Source organism: Gopherus evgoodei, chromosome 7 (assembly GCF_007399415.2).
Source record: "Gopherus evgoodei ecotype Sinaloan lineage chromosome 7, rGopEvg1_v1.p, whole genome shotgun sequence".
Classification (NCBI taxonomy): domain Eukaryota; kingdom Metazoa; phylum Chordata; order Testudines; family Testudinidae; genus Gopherus; species Gopherus evgoodei.
The window spans coordinates 21494073-21519720 of record NC_044328.1 but is presented as its reverse complement, the minus strand read 5'-3'; the positions used below and the strand labels follow the sequence as shown (position 1 = coordinate 21519720).

Here is a 25648-nt window from a genome sequence, read left to right as displayed (position 1 = left end):
TGAAAAAGTGGTTGCACAGGCTGATGGCAAAATTGTACAACCACCAGAGGAGAGCTGGTAGAGGCCTCCCTGAAAATCAGATCTGCCACGCTCATTTTGCAGCACTATGCTGAAACAGCATTGGGTGCAATGCCATAATTCCTCCTTCCCTTTTAAATCAAGGTGTCATAAGAAAACTGGAGCAATCTGTACCTGAGGACAAACGTAAATACAACAAATCATACTCTGCCATTATATTCCCTCTTTCCGTGATTAGTCATATGGAGTGTAAGGTGTATAATGTGCACTGACCTGTACTTCCCTGTCCGTACTTGTAGAGCTCTCATACCGCACTGCTGGGCGCCTCCTACATCATTCACAATATCATCTCCAATCATGATGGCCTGTCACAGCAATGAAATACAGACAAAACTGGTGTCAAGTGAATTTTATTTCTGCCATACTTCATCTTTCTTGACATAATAAACTGCTTGATTTGATGTTTAATACTGCCATCAGACAAATTAAACAAGATAATATTGTCATCATATTGATTAAAAGTCATCCTACATTGAATATAATTCACACTGCACCTCTGCTGGCTATATAGCTGAACAGTAGCCATCAACACAATTTGAAATCAAATCAGAAGAGTCAAAAATGATTAGGCACAGTACAAAAACAATGTAGAAATTTATAAAGTTAATCCTACATTCCTACCAAACATGTTTTTATGTTATGGCAATGGCAGTTAAGATAATATTAAGTTTTAAACATTTCCTTAGAAGTTATACTATAAAGGCTGATCAAACTGTTTGCAAATCTATGAAAAATATAACTTGGGAACATTTATTCTCAAATCACATTATGGGAAATATGGAAATTTAGAAAGACATGCATCGTAATGCAGTCCAATGTCATGCTATTCAAAAATACAAAGCATTTTCCATACGTGTGTAGCAATGATTGCATCATAACCAGTTACTGTCTATGTAAGTGAAATATAAGCAAACTAGAGTATGTCGGTTATAAAGCAAAATTTAACTGAGAAAAGTCTCTGTGCTCTGTTTAAAGGATATGTGTCTAAGTGCACATCTATAAGCTTAATGAAAATATGTACTGCGCATGCTCAAGAGACACAATTTTCACATGGTGATATCATTGTTAAATCAAAATCCATTTGTTTCACACCAAACTGGGCACTAGAGTCGTAAATGACACGTTTCAAGTCTTTGATGTCACCTTGCCTTCCCCTCCCTTGCATTTAAAAATGGCTGACTGCTTTATCTCAAAGTTCCCCCACACCCCAAAAAGAAAAAAAATAATCTCTGAGCAATCATAGAAAAGGTCAGCTCCAAATTATGACTCAGCATTCTTTCATTACCCAAATCTCTCAGTGAATCCTGGATTGCACCTAAGATAAACAAAGGCAGTTTACATTATAGGGCTACCAAGTGCATTACCGGGTAGGCTGGGAAAATGTGTCTTGTTCAAAAACATGACAAACAACACGTTTTAGCTACCAGTTTTCAAACATGACTGTGCATCTACTATAAACAGAGCCAGTTGTGTTTGAAAATGTATTAACTAGTTACATGACCAAGCTATCTTAGCTGCAAGTTTTCTACCTTAGCTACTTAACTTGCAACCTTACCTAAAGTACTATCAGGCTTCCACAATAATTATACCTCACAACTCTTTCTCATTGTTAGGAAGAGTACTCATTTTTTGCCGAAATGTACTTCTCTTCCACATAAACTTCCTATCTCAATTATTCTAACATTGGCCCAATAGAAATATAGACTTGTTACACAGGGGTTACATACAGTATTTATTTTTATACTATATAAACTGGTCTCACATTTTAAGCACTCTGTCCTGTGTTTTTTCTTATGTCCCTCATTACAGGTCTGTGTTCCACATACGGGCCGTTGTAGGTTAAAAGGCACATTTATAACTGGACCAGAATTGCCTTAGATGGCAATGGTGTTGCCAAGAACAGCACCAAGGGGACTCCACTGAGCACGCATAGAAAGCCAGCCTAGCATTTTTCCATCTGAGTTGGGCTGATAAATAGGCCCTTGCCAGAGAGGTCATGGGAAGGAGTCATGTACACCACAAATAGGGGCTAGCTTTTCTAGTAACCATATTCTAAGGGGAATTTTGACTTGTTTTTGTGTGGGTGGCGTGCAACAGCTTTATGAAAATAAAACATACAGAATCTTTCTATTTTAGGCATCACTCCAGTTACCACTTCTAGCTAATATTAAAACCTCTTTTTTCCTAGCCTGTTCCTTGAAACACATCTTTTTAATATACGATGCAGCCACATAGCAGCATGGGCATAATGAGGGCCAAATTTAAGAGCCTCTGCACTATACAGTCACACTGTTATCACAGCCCTCCCTGCTGCTGTTTATACAGAGCACAAATGAAGACTCTCAAACTGAAGTTACAGAAAATTAGGTTGCCATAGCATGTTGGGTCTGATGCTGGGGAGAGAATGAACCATTTCCATAGATTCACAGAATTTAAGGACAGAAGGGATGACATGATCTGGCTCTTCATCACCAAACCTTACAGCTATTAAAATTTTCAATTTGTAGCATTCATGGTACTATTCCGTGTCTGCTCCATTGTTTTAAAGAGTTTAAAGCCAGATGGGGCCATCAGATCAACTAACTTAATCTCTTATATGTACAACCCACGCCATTAAGTATCACCAACTTACTCCTGCATTGAGCCCAGTAAACTTATGTTTGACTAAAGCATGTCTTCAAGAAAGACATCCAGTTTTAAGAGATGAAGAATCCACCCTTTCCCTTGGTAGTTTGTTCCAACGGTTTAAATCACTTTTACTACAAGTGACAGTTAAAAGTTCGTGCCTGATTTCTAATTTGAATTTGTCTGGCTTCAGCTTCCAGTGACTGGCTCTTGTGATGCCTTTCTTGACTAGGCTGATGAGGCCTCTAGTACCTGGTGTTTTCTGCCCATGAAGGTACTTGTATACTGTGATTAAGGCACCTCTCAATCTTCTTTTTGATAAGCTAAGCAGATTGAGCTTTTTAAGTCTCTCACTGTACGAGCATTTTGTCCAGCCCTCACACCATTTTTGTGGCTATTTTCTGCAGCCTCTCCACTTCCTCGACATCAGGGAGCACTGGGGACTGGAGTGAGGAAGAAGGCAGAGCCTCCCTTGATATTTCAATGTGAAGCAAAGGGGGATTCCCCACTGTAATGCCAGCTGGGGAAATGGCAAGGCAGCCAAAGAGCCATCTTCTTCCTGTTCTAGCACTGGAGCTCCAGAATGCTATCAGCTGCCAATGGGGGCCATTAGCCCTCACACACACACGCAGTTCCACAGGCATTGGGAAAAGGGTCTGGAGTAGAGCCTCTTGTTTTCCCTCCAATCATCTCTCACCCACAAGCATCAGCTTCAGTAGCTTCTAAATTAGCCCCCTCATCAACAAAGTCCTCTCCTTCCCTTCAGGCATCTCTCCTTGGCTATTAGTGCCTCCCTGACCCCTGAATGGGAAAGAGAAAGGGGGCAGAATCCATGGAGAGTCAGTGGAGGCTGCAGGGAGATAATATGTATGAATATGTATGAGTTTCTTGTCTCCTGCATGGCAGTAGGACTCTATTGCCAGCATGACCATCCTCAGATTCAGTGCAGAGCTGCCTTCCACAAGAGCAGGGGCCTATGTGGCCTTGGTTTTGGGGACTGTAAGGGCATGTCTACACTGCAATTAGACACCCAAGGCTGGTCCCTGCCAACAGACTCGGGCTAAGGGACTGTTTAATTGCAGAGTAGATGTTCAGAGTTGGGCTGCAGCCCTAGCCCTGGGGCCCTCCCATCTCACAGGTCCTGGACCTAGAGCCTGAACTCCCACCCAGGCCTGAACTTCTACACTGCAATTAAACAGCCCCTTTGCCCAAGTCAGCTGGCATAGGCCACCCACAGGTGTTTAATTGCAGCAGTGTAGACATACCCTAAGAGGACATGAATTCTTAAGGAAACAGGTCTTCACTCCAGCTCTAAAACCCTAAAAGGGGATTTCCTTTGAAAAAGGGAAACCATGAATATGGGTGCGATGTTGCACCCCATAATTCTTCATGGAAATATGCTTATGAATGTATATATATGAATGACATAACTGGAATATGTTTTATGCTACATATGACATGTAACATCTCTGCAAAGGTTATGATCTACTGAATATATTCATCCTATTTGTATGCATGTGTCATTTTTGTATTCGAAGTTATGAATATTGGCTGTGTACTTGTTTGAGTTTACATAGCCTTAGTAAATCATTTGGTCAGTTTCCTGAAAAAGGAATGTGCAAATTAAGTGCCCAATCAAGAAACACGTAACTGAAAAGGAATCTTGGAAGAATCCAATCCAGATAAGAAGTCTTCCTGGAGACATTCAAGATAGCATGTGGGCAATGGCTGCTGCCTGTAAAAACTGAGTCATGCATAGACATGTGACTTGCCTATGTGACTCCAAAACTCCATCTTGGAGCTGGATTTTGCATAGGAGAGAGCAGGCCTCTACCCACAAGAGAAAGTCTATTTAAGCCCCTGGGAAACCCTTCAATTTTTGTCTTCAGCTGGCTCAAGAAATAGCCTCTCCATCCCCAAAGGATACCTGAAAGAAACTGGAACAAAGGACAGTAACTACAGGGGTGTGAGGGATTGCTGGACGTAGACTAGAAGGAGGCTAGTCGGTAAAAAACGTTTACTGGTACATCTCAGGGTGAGATTTCATCTATAATCACTTTCTTACTGTGTTAGGTTTAGACTTGCATGTTTTATTTTACTTTGCTTGGTAATTCACTTGGTTCTGTCTGTTATTAGCTGGAACCACTTAAATCTACTTTTTGTATTTAATAAAATCACTTTTTACTTATTAATTAACCCAGAGTATGTATTAATACCTTGGGGCGGGGGGGGGCAAATAGCTGTGCATCTCTCTCTACCAGTGTTATAGAGGGTAAACAATTTATAAGTTTATCCTGTATAAGCTTTATACAGGGTAAAACGGATTTATTTGGGGTTTAGACCCCACTGGGAGCTGGGCATCTGAGTGTTGGAGACAGGAACACTTCTTAAGCTGTTTTCAGTTAAGCCTGCAACTTTTGGGGGACGTTGCTCAGAGCTAGGTCTGTGTTTGTAGCAGGCTAGCGTGTCTGGCTCAGACCACGCAGGGAACTGAAGTCCCAAGCTGCCAGGAAAAACGGGCTCAGAAGTAGTCTCAGCACATCAGTTGGTAGTCCCAAGGGGGTTTCTGTGAGGGTTTCTGAGGGATCTGAGCACCTGTGAGTAGCTGAGAAGGTTGCTCACCAGTGGTGTATTATATTTTACATAGGCAAGTTTTCATGCAAGAAGACAGTCAGCTCAGAAAGTGCAGCTGCACATGAGCACTGATGCCTATCCAGGCCAGCTTGTGACATACGCATACAAAAATGTACTTCAGCCTCTGGGGATTTCATAGATTTACTATCGGTGAAGGGCAATAATCACTAAGGAGGAGCAATTATTCCCAAATCATTTAGGATTTTAAAAAATCATTGGCAAGAAGATAGAGGTCAAGAGGTGCACTGTCAAGGGAAATAAAAAAATTCTACCTGTCAAACCTAGGTTTAACTTCCTCTCTGACTGTAATATGGAGGGAGAGAGAGAGAGAACGGAAAGGTCACACACCCACTGAAAGCAAGAATTAAAAGATCCCCATTTATGATCACATTTTACAAAAGGAACACAGGTGTTAGTCTGTTCAGTGAGCATGTGCAAGTTATTTCTTTTTAAAATTCACCAAAAAAGACAAAATGTACTAAGGCTGTCAGAAAACCACGACAGTATTAACCTGATACATCAAAAATTGGAAGGAGTTGTAATATATATTTTTCCACATCCTATAAAATGCAAGCAATGAAAGAGGGTTCACATATATTTTGTGAAAGAATGCATATTCTCTAAAAATTACACTTTAAGGGGGTGATGGATGGCTTAGGGAGATTGGTCATTGTATATATTTTTAAATAGCCCTTTATCTCCAGGATGCTGGTTCAAATCCAACCCCAATCAGTAGTGATGAGAAAACAGGGTTCAATGACATCTGGCAGCCACAGAGTAATCCCTAGCGGACATATGGCCATATCACAGATATCACCATTACAACTGGCAATCTTATTGGCCACCTGAACACACATAGACTAAACTATCTTCTCACCCCCAAAAGCAGTCCATGCTGTAAGGCTTATGGAGCACTGGTAGGCAGAATGTGGAAACTTTCTCTTGCTGTACCTGGTCTGTGAATAGCGGAGTTTAGCCAGGGTTGCCAACCCGGCACGTGCGCACGCGCACACAAATTTTGAAGGAGAAGAAATTACAGATTAAGAAGATGAATGACACAGCCAAAACATCAATGCTAAACAAAATAATAGCTTTGTGTTTTTATACACTTAAGCCAAGCTCACATGTTGTACTTTGAAGTGAAGTGAAGTGCATGGAGAAAGTAAATGGATAAGATGCACCGAAATATCTATGCCAACTGCAATAGAATTTTAATACAGTGTAACCTCCAAGATAAAAAGTATTTTTGCATAAGCAGATTTTTTCTGCATGCTTAATAGCCATAATCATGTTAAAGATGACTGGGATATACAGCAATAGAAGTCTATATGCAAAATATTAACTAATGTATTAAAATCCTTTAAAAGAGAAACTTCGTGTATTTACTTTTCTCCTCTTTCCCCTCAGCCTGATCATCATCTAGGCTTTGAGATTTCAATTCATTTTAAAATAATGTGTTTATCTGGGACCTACTTGCTGAGCAACCAAACATGCAAAGGGCATCAAATGTGAATTCTGACCTGGAAGATATTGTACAATAAGGCAGATAAGATAGAGATAAATACACTGAGACACTGGCGCAGTTTTCCAAATGCCCAACGGGCAGTTATATTTGAATTGATCTTTCAATGGAAGTTGAGCGCCTAACTCTTATTTGTGCCATTACAAATCTCTCCCAACCCCCAAAGGGGCAAGCCCAGCCCAAATGAACACAGAAAGTACAAATACAGAAGCAGACACCTTCTACCACTCCTGAAGTGACCTAATTCCTGGGTTTGCAGGTAACAGAATCAGGAATTTGTTAACTACCTGTACTTTATGTACTCTGGTATCACGTGCCATAATTCCTGGGTTTGCAGGTAACAGAATCAGGAATTTGTTAACTACCTGTACTTTATGTACTCTGGTATCACGTGCCATAACTCCCACTAAAAAAAGAAAATTTGCTACAGGCAGAACTTTTTGTGATCATATAATACTTCCAGAACCCTAACATTATTCAGGTTTTATTGTAAAGCTGTCAAAATCATCCATAGTTTCATCAGCCTTAAAACATTTGAATTACGTATTTCAATAACCTTTAAGATGTGTTATTCTTTGTCATACTACTGAATCATAACAAGGCTCTGGCTATCTCTTAGAGATTTAAATTTCCAATCTACTAAAGTAATACCCTCAACCTGTTATTTCTACACCACTGAGGTAAGATTACAATGAAAATTGGACTTTAGAGAGTTCCTTCTACTCCAAGTGCAAGTTGAAAACATCTCAGCAGTAGAAAGCAAAGTCAGGGTCTCAGTAAGAAGCAGTCATCAAGGGAAATTACTGGTGATTATTGATTAAAGCAGCCTGAGAATTTTAAACGTTGCCACAATCTACCATTACTGTAGTGAAATAGTATTATAAAAAAAAGATCTTTTTTCATTAAAAATAAGGTAATAGAAAATTGTAATATGTTTTATAAAACACAATTCATCTAAAATGATTTAATGATTATGTGGTACTGCTGATTTGACATTTAAATGGATTTCAGAAATGGAATAAATTATTACTGAGTATTTTATAATGGTAGAAGCAATTAAACTGCTCCTTATTTTGCTGTCATAGGTATAGACATAGCACATTTAGGAGAGAGAGAAATATCACATAACAGATCATTAAGGAACCAATTGTATTGTAAGAACAGTGTATTTTTACATGTGTACACACACACGCACACAAAGTCAAGTTAGGAGATGCCAGAATAAATGCTACCCAAACAAGTTTGATTTGGCCTCCTTGTGCATATGCATTATGATACAATCTATTTTTCTGCATACATACTACTTTTCTGCAGTGAAAAGTGTCAAGCAACTTAAACTATAGGTGGCACTACCAGCTCTGCCTATAATATAATTTCTTTCAGTTATTTAATACACACACATACACTTTTTATATATAAAAACATATACATAATATATATATATTCAATATATATAAAACATTCTATTTAGACACACACACCGTGGAGGTGTCTACCCAGGCCCTGGTCTTGACTTGCTGAGAGTGTGGCCTGCATGTCCCTGCTGATGAAACCCAGACAGAGGGAATCACCTGGTATGAGAGGTGTCTCCCGTAGGAAGCAGGTAAGAGAGCTGCAGGAGGAGATGCTTCATCTGCGTAGCATCCGGGAGCATGAGGACCTCATCAACAGGATGCATGTGTAAACATCTGGGACAGAGGATGTTACCTGTCTACAGAGGACTACAGCAGCACCAGAGAAGGAAGGAGGAATGGCTGTTTTAGACGGAGGAGACTGGCTGCTGGCCATGTTGGGCATTAGACAATGCTCCACCCACCACCCATGTCCACTGTCTATTGTGGTGACAAACCAGTATGCTGTACTGGCAACAGGATGTTGAGGAGCAGACCCCAGTGACTGAGGAGGAGCTACTTACCCCAAAGGTGGAAGGCTCACGGCCACTGCACCCAAGAGGAGGCAGTGTAGGGTGCTGGTGGTTGGTGACTCTCTTCTGAGGGGCATGGAGGCATCCATCTGCTGACCTGACATGAGACCAGGGAGATGTGTTGCCTGACCTGGGGTCCATGTCAGAGATGTTATGGAAAGGCTGCCAAGGCTCTCTGATCACTACCCTATGCTCCTCAGCCACATGGACACTAATGATCCTGTCAGGCAACCCTGAGCAGATCAGCAGTGACTACAAAGGTGAAGGGGTCGGGGCACTAACTGAACTCTTGTCCAGCCTCCCAGCTGAATCATAGAATCATAGAAGATTAGGGTTGGAAGAGACCTCGGGACCCCTGCTCAAAGAAGGACCAACACCAACTAAATCATCCCAACCATGGCTTTATCAAGCTGGGCCTTAAAAACCTCTAAGGATGGAGATTCCACCACCTCCCCAGGTAACCCATTCCAGGGCTTCACCACCCTCCTAGTGAAATAGTTTTTCCTAATATCCAACCTAGACCTCCCCCCTGCAACTTGAAACCATTGCTCCTTGTTCTGTCATCTGCCACCACTGAGAACAGCCGAGCTCAATCCTCTTTGGAACTCCCCTTCAAGTAGTTAAAGGCTGCTATCAAATCCCCCCTCACTAAATAAGCCCAATTCCCTCAGCCTCTCCTCATAAGTCATGTGCCCCAGCCCCCTAATCATTTTAGTTGCCCTCTGCTGGACTCTCTCCAATTTGTCCACATCCTTTCTGTAGTGTGGGGCCCAAAACTGGACACAGTACTGCAGATGTGGCCTCACCAGTGCCGATTAGAGGGGAATAATCACTTCCCTCAATCTGCTGACAATGCTCCTACTAATGCAACCCAATATGCCATTAGCCTTCTTGGCAACAAGGGCACACTGCTGACTCATATCCAGCTTCTGATCCTATCCCTACCCTCCAGCATATCTACCTCTCCTCCCAGCTTAGTGTCATCCGTGAGCTTGCTAAGGGTGCAATCTATCCCATCATCCAGATCATTAATAAAGATGTTGAACAAAACCGGCCCCAGGACTGACCCCTGGGGCACTTCGCTTGATACTGGCTGCCAACTAGACATTGAGCTGTTGATCACTACCCGTTGAGCCTGACGATCTAGCCAACTTTCTATCCACCTTATAGTCCATTCATCCAATCCATACTTTTTAAACTTGCTGGCAAGAATACTGTGGGAGACCATATCAAAAGCTTTGCTAAAGTCAAGATATATCACATCCACTGTTTTCCCTATATCCACAGAGCCAGTTATCTCATCATAGAAGACAATCAGGTTGGTCAGGCATGACTTTCCCTTGGTGAATCCATGTTGATTGTTCCTGATCATCTTCCTTTCCTCCAAGTGCTTCAAAATGGATTCCTTGAGGACGTGCACCATGATTTTTCCAGGGACTGTGGTGAGGCTGACCGGTCTGTAGTTCCTCAGATTCTCCTTCTTCCCTTTTTTAAAGATGGGCATGATATTTGCCTTTTTCCAGTTGTCTGGGACCTCTCCCGATTACCACGAGTTTTCAAAGATAATGGCAATGTGCAATCACATCAGTCAATTCACTCAGCACCCTCAGATGCATTAGATCTGGAGCCATGGACTTGTACATGTCCAGCTTTTATAAATAGTCCTTAACCTGTTATTTCACCACTGAGGGCTGCTCACTTCCTCCCCATACTGTGTTGCCCAGGACAGCAGTGTGGGAGCTGACCTTGTCTGTGAAGACAGAGGCAAAAGTACTTCAGCTTTTTCCATATGATCTGTCACTAGGTTAGCTCCCCCATTCATTACGAGTCCCACAATTTCCCTGATCTTTTTCTTGTTGCTAACAACCCTGTAGAAACCCTTCTTGTTACCCTTCACATCCCTTGCTAGCCGCAATTCCAGTTGTGTTTTGTCCTTCTTGATTACACCCCTGCATGCTCAAGCAATATTTTTATACTCCTCTCTAGTCATCTGACCAAGTTTCCACTTCTTGTAAGCTTTCTTTTTGTGTTTAAGCTAACCAAAGATTTCACTGTTAAGTCAAGCTGGTCGCCTGCCATATTTGCTATTCTTTCTGCACATCGGGATGGTTTGTTCCTGTACCCTCAATAAGTCTTCTTTAAAATACTGCCAGCTTTCCTGGACTCCTTTGCCCCTCGTATTTGCCTTCCAGGGAATCGTGCCCATCTGTTCCCTAAGGGAGTCAAAAGTCTGCTTTTCTGAAGTCCAAGGTCCGTATTTTGCTACTCTCCTTTCTTCCTTTTGTGAGGATCTTGAACTCAACTATCTCATGGTCACTGCTACCCAGGTTGCCACCAACTTCTACTTCCCCTACCAATTCTTCCGTGTTTGTAAGCAGCAAATCAAGAGGAGAACAGCCCCTGGTTGGTTCCTCTAGTAGTTGTACCAGGAAGTTGTCCCCAACACTCCAAAAACTTCCTGGATTGTCTGTGTACTGCTGTATTGCTCTCCCAGCAGATGTCAAGGTGATTGAAGTCCCCCATCAGATTCAGGGCCCGTGCTCTGGAAACTTCAGTTAATTATCCAAAGAAAGCCTCATCTACCTCATCCTCCTGGTCCGGTGGTCTACAGCACATGCCCACCACGACTTCATCCTTGTTGCTCTCACTTCTAAACTTAACCCAAAGACTCTCAACAGGCTTTTCTCCAGTTTCTCTAGGCAAGGGCTCAGGCAGGGACACACATATGCTGGAGATGAACTCATGGCTGCACAAATAGTGTCGATGGAAGGGCTTCAGCTTCCTCGACCATGGGATGCTGTTCCAGGAAGATGCTCTGCTGGGAAGAGATGGGGTCAACCTGACCAAAAAGAGGGAGAGCATCTTTGCGCATCAACTCACCAACCTAGTGAGATGGGCTTTAAACTAGGTTCAAAGGGAGCAGGTGACAAAAGCCCACAGGTAAGTATAATAAAAGGCAAACTTAACAGAGGGTTGAAGGGAGAAAATTACAATAGGGTCATGGGAGCAACAAGAGGTAAATCGGTGGGGAAATCTGCTCAACATTTTAAACGTTTATACACAAAGGCAAGAAGTATGAGGGAGAACTGGAAGTATTAGTCCATAACCTAAATTATGACTTAATTGGCATCAGGGTGGGATAAGTCTCATAACTGGAATACTGGTACAGAGGGGTATAGCTTCTTCAGGAAGGATGGGAAGGATTAAAAAAAAGAGGAGGTGTTGCATTATACATCAAGAATTTATACACTTGTTCTGACGTCCAAAAGGAGGTGAGAGACAGACCAGCTGAAAGTCTCTGGGAAAAGATAAGAGAGGCATGACTTCATGGCAGGGGTGTATTACAGACCACCAAATCAGGAAGAGGAGATAAATGAGCCATTTCTAGAATAAATAACAGAAATATCCAAAACATAAGACCTGGTAGTAATGGGGGGCTTTAACTACCCAGAGATCTGTTGGAAAAGTACTACAGCAAAACTCAAAATTTCCAATAAATTCTTGGAATATATTGGGGACAACTTTTTGTTCCATAATCTGGAAGAAATAACCAAGAGAACGGTCATTTTAGACTTGATTCTCACCAACAGGGAGGAATTAGTTGTGAATCTAGAGGTGAAAGGGAACCACAAAAGGGAAGTACAAAGTCAGGAAGGCTAAGGCAAAAAATGAGTTATACCTAGCAAGGAACAATGAAAGGCAATAAGAACTGGTTCTTGAAATACATTAGGAGCATGAAAAAGATGAAGGAAAGTGTAGCTCCTCTACTTAGCAGGAAAAGAGGGCTAACTATTACATCAAGAAGGCTGAAGTGTTTAATGCCTATTTTGCTTCAGTCTTCACTAAAAAGGCTAATAGTGACCAGATTGTCAACACAATTAATGACTACACCACAGGGGAAGAAACACAAGCCGAAATAGAGAAAGCACAGGTTAAAACATATTTAGGTAAGTTGAAAATATTCAAGTTGGTATGTTCTGATGAAATTCATCCTAGGGTACATAAGGAAGTAGCTGAAGCAATTATCATAGAGGACAGGTGATGTCCCCGATAACCTGACGAGGGCAAACACAGTATCTATCTTTAAAAGGGGGAACAAAGAGAACCCCAGAAATTATAGACCAGTCAGCTTAACTTCTATATCTAGAAAGATACTGGAACAAAATTATTAAACTATCAATTTCTAAGAACCTAGAGGATAATAGGATTAATAGCCAGCATGGATTTGTCAAGAAGAAATCATACCAAACCAATCTAACTTCCTTCTTTGACTGGATTACTGGCCTAGTGGATAAGGTGGAAGTAGTAGATGTGCTAAATCTTGATTTTAGTAAGGCTTTTGACATAGTCCCACATGACATTCTCATAAGCATATTAAGGAAATGTGGTCTAGATGAAATTACTATAAAGTGGGTGCACTTCTGGATGAAAGACCATACTGAAAGAGTAATTATCAATGATTTGATGTCAAACTGGGAGGGTGTACCTAGTTGGGTACTGCAGGGGTCAGGCCTGGTTCTAGTACTATTCAATACTCTCATTAATGACTCAGATAGTGGTGTGAAGAGTATGCTTATAAAATGTGCAGATGCTACCAAGGTCAGAGAGATTCCAAGCACTCTGAAGGACAGGATTAAAATTAAAAATGACCTTGAAAATTGGCGAGTTGGTCTGAATTCAACACAATGAAATTCAAGAAAAGGTAAGTGCAAAATACATCAGTTAGGAAGGAAAAATCAAATGCGCAACTACAAAATGGGGAATAACTGGCTAGGTGGTAATACTGCTGAAAAGGATCTGTGGGTTAAAGTGGATCACGAATGGAATATGAGTCAATAGTGTGATGCAGTTGAGAAAAAGGCTAATATTATTCTGAGGTGTATGGATGGGTGACGGGATGGATCACTTGATGATTACCTGTTCTGCTCATGCCCTCTGGGGCACCTAGCATTGGCCACTGTCGGAAAACAGGATACCGGGCTAGATGGACTTTTGCTCTGACCCGGTATGGCCGTTCTTATGTTCATTCTAGGCACCACATTTTAGAGAAGATGTGGACAAACTGAAGAGAGTCTCTTGTGGAGACTCTACTTTTGTTCTTTTTTTGTGTTGCTATTTCCTTTAACTTAAGTAATAGTCCTTCCTCCTGAAATACTCCAAGATGGTGGAGAGGAGAAAAAGAGGGTATGGTAAGGAAGGAAGGATAGAACAATTGAAAAGGGAGAGGAGGATGAAAGGATAATTAGGGAGAGGAAAGATGTATACTACAGGGCACAATACAGAGTGATAGGAAGAAGGAAGTAATGGAAGGGAACAAAGGATCACAAGAAGAAGAGGAGAAAATATGGAAAAATGATGTTGCATATTTCAGGATAATTTTCTGCATTACAGTACCTCTACTAGGTGATTGAGAAGAACATGCAGCGGAGAAGAAATACAGCAGGTCACTGCACTCAGGTATTTACACTACATTTGCCCTAATGGATGAGGTCAGACTCTTCTGTCTAATTAGATTTGTGGGCTGGGCTGGAAATTTTTTCTTTACATTGTTATTTTAAAGATTCTTTGTCAGATCTTTTCTAAGACTTCACAGGAATAAATATATATATAAAACGTAAATATAATGTAACATTTTAGAATGGCCATTGAACAAAGCACTTTTCATTTGTCAGTGTGGGCCCAATCCTGAAGTCCACAGTCCATCAATCCTTCCATTGGTTTCAATGAAAGTTTTGACTGAGAAAAGATTGCCAGATGGTGGCCCAGAAACCTATTTTTTTATTCAGGTGACAATAACTACGTAGCACATCTAGTGAATGTTGCACAAGAAATCTTACCTGCTGTGGCTCAACTTCCATTTCTGCCAAGGCTGATTGGAAAAACATTTTTGCCGGCTTTCCCACCACCTCGGCTTGAACATCACAAGCATACTAAGAAAAAGCACAGAAATAATATTGTATAGATTAGAAAAGGATTTGTTCAACTTCATATTCTCTGTAGATTGTATGAAGGAGTATGTGATTATTGACTGATTCCTTTCAATAATGTATGGATTAGTAGATGAAGTTAACAGAGGATTTGGATAATAGGAGTGTTGGTTGTTCTCTGTTAGGGGCAAAAGCCTTCTTGAAATGTCTAGAATTAAGAATTGGGCACATTTTCCAACATGAAAGTAGTCTTCTAATTCTAATCTTGCTCACATTGGAGTCACAAAAATTCATTGTTACAGCAATGATGTGCTTTGCCGACAAACTTGTGTTCAGGAATTGTGGGTGAATTTCAAGGATATGGAGGTTTTGTGAACCATATAGCCCATTTTTAAGGTTGAAAGCCTTATTTAGCTGTAGTTCTATACCCATGTTGTAATAAATAAGGCGTTCCTAGCTAACAGGAAGCCTGCCTGTTTATTATGGGCAGGCTACCCTCCCCAAAAGCTACACTGGCAAAAATGAGTTCACTGCATTCACATGGTATATACATATGCTTGTTATTTTTCCATTAGAATGCTTCCCGTCCCTCCCACTTTGCTCCTTTCTCCATAGTTGCTCTGAATTTATTTTTAATCCCTCTCTGAGCCTCAGGGCAGGTCTACACCACAAACTTGCATCAGTGAAGCTGTGCTGCTCTAGCGTTTCTGGTGAAGATGCTCTAAACCGACAGAAGAGAGCTCTCATGCCAGCTTAATAATTCCATCTCAGCAAGAGGCAGTAGTTATATCGATGGGAGAGCAGCGCTGTCTACACAGGGAGTTAAGTTCGGTATAACTATGTCACTAAGGGGCAGGGGTGAAAGTAAAATACAGCTCTTACCGGTATGGGTCTCCACTCCTTCTCCTTGTCCTCCCTCCTCCTCCTCCAGCCAGGCTGCCCGATGTTGCTAGGCTCCGTGTTCCCCTGACCCCCACACTCAGCAGAGGCTGCAGGGGCTCCCCTCTAGCTTGTAGCAGGGAGCAGGAGGACTGGCTGAGGGAGAAACCTCCCCAGGTAGCCTGCTGCCTGCATAAGAACAGTTTAAATCTAGCTGTTCACCCCCTGGTGGGGATTAGGGGCTATTTCTGGCATTCTTGTTAATTTCATTCAAGGTTGTTGGGGGAAATATACAAGATACTTAGAATCAGAGGGGTAGCCGTGTTTGCTGCTTTTACAGATTCAGACTAAGAATCCTGTGGCACCTTATAGACTAACAGAAGTTTTGGAGCATGAGCTTTTGTGGGTGAATACCAGATGCATGACGAAGTGGGTATTCACCCACAAAAGGTCATGCTCCAAAAAGTCTGTTAGTCTATAAGGTGCCACAGGATTCTTTGCTGAAGATACTTAGAGAAAGTTTTGTCAATTTCATCCTTGCACTCTGTGGGACACCAACACAACAAAAAGAGATCTGTGCCCCTATGTCCTAATGACATTTCAAGTGTTTAATTCAATATATAAAGAGGGTGGAATGAAAACTACTATTTCTTTCAAAGGAGGCACAATAATTTCCCTGAATACTCAGTTTTCCCCACCAATCCCTTTCTGATTTTGTCTATCAGGCTATTTGCTTTCCCTGTGAATCTTTAGTTGTTTTAGCAAAATTGCTTTGCCCAAAATAAACCCCGATTGGCGGAACACCTCTTCCCACCATGTTCTCCATGTGCTTTTTTTTAAACAGTAACATTTCAAAGAGGATCTGCAAGCAGATTGATCACCACAACCATGATCCTCTGCTGGAGAGGGAATGGGATAGATCTGAACTTGGAAATGGTTCCCGATTTTCATTGTATTTTTTGTCTATTATATTATTGAATATCACCTCATCCAGGGGGCATAAAAGAACTGCCCCGACTTTGGTCACCCACCACCCCGCAACAACCGTGAGTGAAATTAACAAGGATGCCAGAAATAGCCCTGAATCCTGTGGTTCAGACCGCAGAGTGAACAGCTAAGTTTAAACTATTCTTATGTAGGCAGCAGGCTACCTGGGGAGGCTTCTCCCTCAGCCAGTCCCCCTGCTCTCTGCTACAAGCTAGAGGGCCCCTGCTAAGTGCAGGGGTTGGGGAAATGCGGAGCCTAGCCACATCCTGCAGCCTGGCTGGAGAAAAGGGAGAGAAACAACAAACGAATGTGACAATGAGTTTTCCCTTTCCAAGCTTTTATTAGCTTTGAGTTTGAACTTTTTGTTATGCAGCCAAAAGAGGTGAAAGTAAGCCAGCACTGAATGCTCTACTTATTTGCCGGTATACTACTGCATCTTTTTTTACCGGTACTCCGTACCGGCTTACTTTCACCTCTGCTAAGGGGTGTAGATATTTTCAAACCCCTGAGCAATGCAGTTACACCAAAGAAAGTGTGCAGTGTAAACCTGGCCTCAGTAAATGGGACATAATAAGTCTTCCCTTCACTCAACTTCAGCCTGACTTATCTAAGGCCATGTCCAGACTAGGGTATTAAAATCGATTTTAGATACGCAACTTCAGCTACGTGAATAACGTAGCTGAAGTCGAATTTCTAAAATCGAGGTACTCACCCATCCAGACGGCGCGGCATCGATGTCCGCGGCTCTCCATGTCGATTCCGGAACTCCGTTCGGGTTGATGGAGTTCCGGAATCGATGTAAGCGCGCTCGGGGATCGATACATCGCGTCCAGACTAGATGCGATATATCGATCCCCGAGCAATCGATTTTAACCCGCCGATGCCGCGGGTTAGTCTGGACGTGGGCTAATAGGCCTCATTCCTACTATGACTTCAGCACATGCATAGTTTCATGCATGAGTCATCTAATTATAATCAATGGCATTACTCATATGCAGAGCCTTAGACTGTAAGCTCTTACAAAAAAGGAGTGTCTTACCATGTTTATTCTTAGTTCAAAGCCTTGCATAAAGGGGCACCAATCCTGGTTGGGATATCTAGCTTCTGTAACAGTAATTCTCTCTGCTCCATTCTTCACCGAATTTTTTCATTGTATTTTTCCTCTTTGACTCCTTTTTCCACTGTCTCTCCTTCCCATACAGGAGCCCAATGATATTAAAGTTAAAGCTGAAACTTTTGAATACATAAGGATGGTGTCAGAGCCAAGCAGAATGAGTTCACCCATTCACATGCGCAGCAATATAGTTAATTAATAGTCATTTCCTCTCTCAAAATGAGCAAAAAGAATTATAGAAGATAGAAATATGTGCTATCAGTTATTTTGAGCAAGGTGCACAGAGCAGGTAAACGTAATGCAAGCTATAAAATACCTCTAATGCCTTCATATACACTCCAACATCAAGTTTTAGACCATCGGTTTCTTTATAATAGCGCCTGGAAATGGAAGTGATAAAGATGTTGGCAACTGAACATAAAAAACTATAGTCTATTAATTCTGTGCCTATACAAATGTGTGTATGGCCGGGACTAGAAGATAAGTAATTAGGAATTCTGGAGCCTTAATTTACATTGAATTGTACAATGCAGTCTGTCCGCTACTCAATGTGGTGCACTGCTAATGGGGAGACCTAAGCAGATCCCTAGATCAAATTCAGACCTGCATATGTCACACAATTCCACTGACTCCAATGAAGTTCAACTATCCTATGCCAGGGTTGAATTTGGCCCCATGCTTCTACTTAAAGTGGTTACCACTGCTGTGTATTAGTGTTTCTCCCAAAGGATGACAGCTGTGTTACTACTCCTTAACTGCTAATCGCTAACCCATTGCTCTCACATGAAGAAAACAAGGACATTAGTTCTGGGGTAACCTGGCCAAAGGCGCTCTTGGTTCAAAATAACACAACCAGTTTAAGAGCGCCTCTCTTTTCTTGACTTGTTTTTCTTAGAACTTAATCTCTTTATGAACAGATGAACTGCCAAATTGTTAGCATTGACTTCAATGGAGTTACAACTGCTTATATCAGGCCCAACATAATTCTCCGAGTCTATCTGGCTACAGTTTTTAAGACATAGGGTCTACATCTCCTCCCAATGAAATCAGTCAGTTTTGCCATTAACTTTGGCAAGTGCTGCACAGTATTGGACTATATTGTACAAGGCACAGGATATGCCACTTACACACAAACAATACATGGAGATAGACTGCATAATATATTAATGACTACATTTTTTCATGCATCCCTTAACAAATGTTAAAACATTAGTTTGCTGTTATTATTTATACTGTGGTAGCAGGCAACGGCCTCAAACAGATTCAGAGCCCGATAGTGGTAGTCACGGTACAAACACATACACTTTTTCCATGTGTTTCCTGCAAAGTTTAAATGAATATTGCAGGGAGATGCTAGTGGGGAATCTTGCTGATTCACTGCAGCAGGTGTAGTCTGTTAACTCCACCCTGGATAGAAGGGAAGTGCGTGTAGATTCTTCTCTTGAGTGGTCCTGTGAAGAAAGGGTTGGAGCTGAGAAGTTCTAAGATGGAAGCTGAGAAGCAATCTGGAGAGAAGGCTTATACTGGCATTTATGGCCAAGGTCTTCAAAGTTGTTTTGGGCGCCCAACTTGAGATGTTTTAAAGGGGCCTCGTTTTCAAAAATTGCAGAGCACCTATCCTCTGAATCAGCTGCCTCAAGCTGAGCATCCAAAATCACTAGTGGCTCTGAAAATCTTGGTGCCTGCCTAAGTGTTATACTGAGATATCTTTTTTTACAAAGCCACGCTCACACACACACACAACCTTCCATTGTGTGTGTTGACTGTGTTTTGGGACAAGGGGAGCACCGTCTGTTCCAGCACCTAGGACATAATACTTTGGCTACATTTGGCAACCTGTTTTACTCGGGCTGTAGAAGTCCTACTCGGGAGGTGAAGCTTTTCAAAAAGCTGATTTAGTCATATTTATTTTTGAGTTTTTAAAGAGCAGGTTATTTATGCTAAACCAAAACAATATATATATATACCAGTGGCCCTGAAGGAGCTATTCTTGTCTGTTGTGAAACGTAGGGTTGTTATTTTTTTTTTAAATGTTCATTCTTGGCCCCAGAAGCTGTAGTGAGAACTGCTTATCTCAAGGGTTCAATAGACCATAATGGAAATGGAAAAATCTTCTTAGTTTGTGGATTATTGACCTGTTGGAGTACAGCTCCATGCCTGCCCAGGAGCATCTAAATCCACTGTGTTGATACCCCTTGACACATTTTCTCTGTGGATTCTTCAATATGGGCGAAAAGTCCCTACTACTTTTCATTTAGAAGAATAAACAGAAAGATAAAGATTGAGAACTAGCAATGTCATCACTTTTGTACATCAAATAATCAGCTGATTGCAAATAACACTGTCCTTCCAAATATAAAACTGAATCTTATAGATCTGCAACATGAAAGTGATAAAGCCTTTGAATTCCATGTGTATTTATTTATTTGTGTTGCCTTAAATTAAAAACAGGCTGACCAGCTTTTTTATTAAAGATTTCTTTTAAAAAATATCCTATATTCAAATTCTGTGAGCTCAAATTTCATCTGGAGCCTATTTTTTATGATCAAGCACATGGACACTCCAGACAGAGATGCTATAGAAATTGCTGAACTAGATAGCCTGCTAGATGGGTTTCCAGACCCTGAAAACAGAGTTTGTATGAGAGACAGTGGCACAAATGATGTCAAGAATAGGTTCAATGATCTAAAGTGCCATATAAAAAACATCAACGAACTGCCCTTACTATTCACGTATGGAATTAGAGTAATTTAAAAAAAATAGAACACCTTGAAGCAACTCAACTGATTTCTTCTAAAGTTTTGGTTCGTTTTCTAGAAAGCAAGAGTGTCAGAGTCACTGAAGCAGAATGCCCTCTTCCTGAAAATGGAGTGATTTACATTTAGCATCTGTTTTGGACCAAGAGTGGGAATTGGCTTTGTAATTTCTTCTGTCATGCCACTGTCAGAAAATTAAGCTGTTTACGCTAGACTATAGAAGGTTAATGGCTGTTCTAGCAAAGGTCAAGTGGCCATTTTAAAGAGAAGCTGTGCTGAATAATCGAAAATGGCAGAAGGATAAAGCATAAAATCTTATCTGACTGCTCATCGTACATTTTTTTCAGTCATTTTGTCTGCAGCCTGATCAGGAAAACTTTAAAGATCTGTGCTAATGCAAATTACCATTGTAATAAGAAAATATAAATGTACTAAATAATCTTAAAAGCTTTGGCACAACTTGACCATGCTTAGGGCAAGATTAAACACTGTTATTTGCTTTGTCTTGGTATAAATGCTGGCAGCTCATACTTATTCACGATGGCATGCAATTTGCCTGTCCTGTAAAAAAGAAAAATTAAATCACGTGCAACATAAAAACAAGTAAAGGCTTTTAAAAATAAAAAAGAATTAGTTCACAAGTTAAGTGTGGTCACTTGATTTGTTTTCTTGGCTCATGAAGGGCATTTTGGATTTTTTTTTTCCCTACTCTGCAGGGTCTGGAACTTTGTTATTTTCAAGATAAAGTTATCTTTAAAGTTATCTTTAAAGTTATATGTAGTTCATGTTCAGATTTTCACAGTATTAAATACAGCCGCTTTTAAAAAGTGGGAAAGCCAAAATACAATTTCATGATCTTTTTCGTGACAATTAAATCACAATATAACATTTATCTCCTCTTCTGGGACAGTTCTCCGTCCCATTAAAACCAATAGCAAAACTGCCACTGATTTCATTCAGAGCAGGCCTGGGCTCTATCCTCAGCTTGTGTAAACTGTAATAAGCCTGAGGCTCTCCCACTGTTACTATATTGGTTGAATTATTGGTTGCCACCTAGTTCTCTTTCAATTTTAAGCACACAGACAGTGAGTGTGATTTCTGAATCATGGAGGTGCAAACTGGGAGTAACTTCATCAATAGAGTTACAAAGGTGCATAACACGTAAGATTAGCATAAGAATTGGAATCAATCGCATAATTTATAGCAGGGTGCTCAAACTGCTCAGAACCCAAGGGTGCACTGGTAATTTACAGGGTGCAGATTACTAATCTCTTTGGATACCAATTGAGTTAGATTTTACAGCCATTCTGTTAGAGACGTGTTTTCTCCCCCATGCCTTACAGTCTTCAGCTTAGCTTCCAGTTAACTAAATTTTAAACACACTGTTTTCTTTGCAGTAACATGCCAATGGCAGGGCCGTCCCTGGTGGGGGGTGGTGGTGCAGGGCCCAGGGTGGAAGTGATGGATTCGTTTCTTCTGGGGCTGACCGTGCTGGCCGATCACACCAGCCCGCAGAGCCCTTCAAAGCACAGGGCCTGGAGCGGTCATCCTGATTCATCCTACCCAAGGGACAGCTCTGGCCACTGGACTTTTCATCTCCATCACTTGGTTCAGAATATATGTCCACTTTTATACAGCTTTTGCAACATTAATGTATGACTGTTTGTGTCCCAAATTTGCATAGGCCCTGAAACTGCCCCACACTCTAAAGGGGTGCATATATATAAAATCTTTGTTTCTGATTCAGTATCAGTCATAACACCATGACAGTACTAAAAAATAGTACCTGGTAGTTGAATGCTACTACTTGGCCAAACCGAAGAGGACAAGAGGCGCAGGTGGAAGGACAGACTGTTCTCCAGTCATGGTCAACAGCCTCCCACTGAGCCTGAAAATATCTGCCCTCATTGTAACAGAACTTGTGGTTCAAGGACTGGCCTTATTAGCCACCTGAGGACCCATAACTCCCATGAAAGATGATCATACTTGGTAACAAGTGATTGCCCATCATCATCATCATCACTTCTTGGCCAACAAAAGGCCTATCAACTCACATGACAAAATGAGGTATCATCATCAAGATTTTTAAGCTCTAATTTTGCTGACACTATTTTGCACATTCTGGCAATCTCAGGAGAGAAGCCAAGGATTAAAGGGATATGAAGACTAAACTAACCTCTTATTCCTAGAATTGGTCCCTCAAGGACACTTCCCATGCTTAACCTGTCCGGCGCCCCCTGTGCTGTTGATTCTATACCCATCACTAGCACACTGCTGAGTCAGAAATATTTTTTTTAATTATCTTGGTAATAGTCTTTAATTATACTTACATTGCTATACTGTTGTTCATTATTTAAGTGCAATACATCACTTCCAACGTAAAAGGCAAGACTCATCATGATTCCTTCCAAGTGTTCTCTTAGACTTTAAGATCTTTAGTTCGCTTTGTGAAGTACGTGTTGATCTTTCTTACTCTGTTACAGCATAGCAACTTAAACCCATGCTAAACTTTAAATATGGGCTTCAGCGATTAGCTGAAACTGGACCTCTGAGAATAGCTCCTTCTGTATAAGCTCAAAGCTGTGCTTATAACAAACATTTGCCATGCTGTGGAACCTGTGCCATACCAATGAGCCTCCTCTACACCAAGAGCATTACTGAAGAGTCAATCTATATTAATAGGCAAATATTGTTTAGCCTCCAACCTCCAACAGCCAATGACTTTCAAGCTACTGTACTGAAACCAACTTCTCATTTATATGGTTCTCATAGCTCATGGTAGAGCCCCAGCATCAAAGCCATTCTTTAGGAATGCTGCTTCTCTAGTTAGTTTTCACAGATATCATTTGAAAGTAGAACTTCACCTGTGATGGCCAACTTATTTCACAGAGACCAGTGAACAGCAATTGGCTTAACATAGCATCAATTTACTACTGATCTGGGCAGAATTTGAACCTGGAAGTGAAAAGTTGGCTCGCTGTTCACTCAGATACAAGGAACCTTGTTACCAGCCTTCTGAGCCATCTGATCCTCCCCAACATTAGTTTGTAATGGCTTCATATGCACGAAGCATTTATGGACGGCCTTATCATCGACGCCAGGAAGGCCCAGCTCTCACAGTGGGGTCAAAAGGCCTGGCTTGGAGCAAGACACCTCTGTTCAAACAGGCCATCCCACAAGCTATACCAGGGGTTCTCAAACTTCATTGCACCGCGACCCCCTTCTGACAATAAAAATTACTTCATAACCCTAGGAGGGGGGACCGAATCCTGAGCCCACCCAAGCCCCAATGCCCTGGGTAGGGGGTCTAAAGCACAAGCACCATGGCTCTGGGCAGGGGGGCCAAAGCTGAAGCTCAAAGGCTTCAGCCCCAGATAGTGGGCCTGCAACCTGAGCCCTGCCACCCAGGGCTGAAGCCCTCGGGCTTTGGCTTCAGCCCTGGGCAGTGGGGCTTGGGCTTGGGCTTCAGCTCCAGGTCTCAGCAAGTCTAAGCCAGCCCTGGTGACCCCATTCAAAGGGGGTCGTTATTCACTTTGGGGTCCTGACCCACAGTTTGAGTACCACTGAGCTAGACTACCAGTTCCTCAGACTCTTCCTCATCTGTCAGCAAATCAACCCCTTCACCTTCAAATTACAGCTCCCTCAGTAACTTAAGATACATCCTGATTTCGATATATCCCTCCTGAAGCCTTACAGAGGGGACCTCTTTCGCAATTGTTCCCAGCAGCTGCCCCTGCCAGACCTGGTCCAAGGGCATGAAGAACATATAGTCCACACTATCCTTGACTCTCTACTGCAGAAGGAGAGACTGGTATTACCTAATCAATTGGGAGGGCTATGGTCCTGAAGAAAGCCTTGGAACTTGCTGCCCATGGCCTTGCCCCTGACCTGGTAAAAAGGTTTCATCAAGACCATCTGGATAAACCGGACCTTTTGCCCCAAAGAGGAGGATTAATGTACAAATCCATGGACTAGAACCTGGGTCTGCAGAGCCTAGGATAGCGGATGTTCCCACAATGCCACCAGGAAGTATGGTGTAGAGTAGGTGCCACAGGAAATACTACCCAAGGGAGCCAAAGTGACGGTACCCTGTGGCCCTCTGATTGGCCAAGTGCCATATTTAACCCTAAGGATTTCCCCAAGCAGTTGCCTGGGCAACCGCATAGATTTAGGCCTGCTGCAACTGCAGACTTTGCCTTGTCTCCTGATCTCTGGTCTCCAATCCCAGCCTGACTCTGACTCTTGCCTCCTGACTCCAGCCTGGTACTATGTCTAACCTCCGGTATCTGATCCTGACTCTTGCTTACTGAACTTGGCTCTTGCGATTCCTCCAACTTCTGCTCAACAACTACTATCCCTGACATGCAGCCCCAGCCCAACTGTGACCTCTAGGCCAGACCATCTATGGTCCGGTCCCATACACATGTGAATTGTGTGGCTACGTCCCCTAGTTGGCTTTGAAAATCTCAGTCACTGAGTCAGCAGAAGAGAGCAATGGGATTCATGAGGTCTGGCAACAGGTATGTACAAACAGACTGGGAATGCTAGCAAAATATACAGCCCTAGGTGCACTAACTAACAGTGCTTAACTCACCCTCTTCCCAGAGATATGAGAATAGGATTCTCCAGTCCAATCAGAACTCTGAAAGCTTCATTGAGATTTTTGTAGGAGAAATTGTCTGCTGCATCTCCAATCACCACACAGTTTGGGTTTGCTTTATCAAGCTGATCAAATTCAGGGACCAGATCTAAAGAGAAAAAAAAAACCCAAAATAAAACACAAATCCCACATCTTGTAAGAAACAATTGCAATTGCTGGTTTTCTTCTAGTTTTGTCTCTCTCATCCATTAATTGCCTGACAGGCAAAACTATGAATGCCAGGTTAATATCTACATGTCAGCCCCCTTTTAGTTTCGAGTAGCAGTGGATTCTGGACCACATGCACCTTCCCTCCACAACATGGCATGGAAAGGAAGGGGAGCAAAAGGAGACATGGGGAGAAGGTTAGCAAAATATCATACTCATTTCTTTACTATGATACAATAAGGGAACCCAGAGAAAACATCAATATTATCAAGAAGTTCAAGGCAAAAAAACAGCCTTCCTGTACCTCAACAGTGGTTTCCCCTCTGCAAAGTCTCAGTTTCTGGGCTCCAATTATGTATTTATTTCTAGAACTGAAGTACTGTAGATCCCCAAAA

The 25648-nt window shown here is 41.8% G+C and overlaps 1 protein-coding gene and 1 long non-coding RNA gene across 5 annotated transcripts in view; one reads left to right on the top strand and one right to left on the bottom strand.

The window, feature by feature from the left end:
- Positions 1–25648, bottom strand: part of LHPP (phospholysine phosphohistidine inorganic pyrophosphate phosphatase) — a 168362-nt gene that overhangs the window by 110757 nt on the left and 31957 nt on the right. For all 4 annotated transcript variants that reach the window (XR_004001364.1, XR_004001365.1, XM_030570643.1 and 1 more), the window contains exons 3-6: positions 25041–25194; positions 18007–18070; positions 14621–14713; positions 292–383 (exon numbers count right to left, since the gene is read on the bottom strand). Coding sequence is in view for 2 of the 4 variants with exons in the window: in XM_030570643.1 (XP_030426503.1) it covers positions 292–383; positions 14621–14713; positions 18007–18070; positions 25041–25194 (403 nt within the window). In the remaining 2 variants the exon portion in view is untranslated. The remainder of the gene's footprint in view (positions 1–291; positions 384–14620; positions 14714–18006; positions 18071–25040; positions 25195–25648) is intronic.
- Positions 11825–23713, top strand: LOC115655322. The gene is made up of 3 exons (XR_004001366.1): positions 11825–11835; positions 13263–13265; positions 23627–23713. It is a non-coding gene; the product is annotated as an uncharacterized LOC115655322 (long non-coding RNA).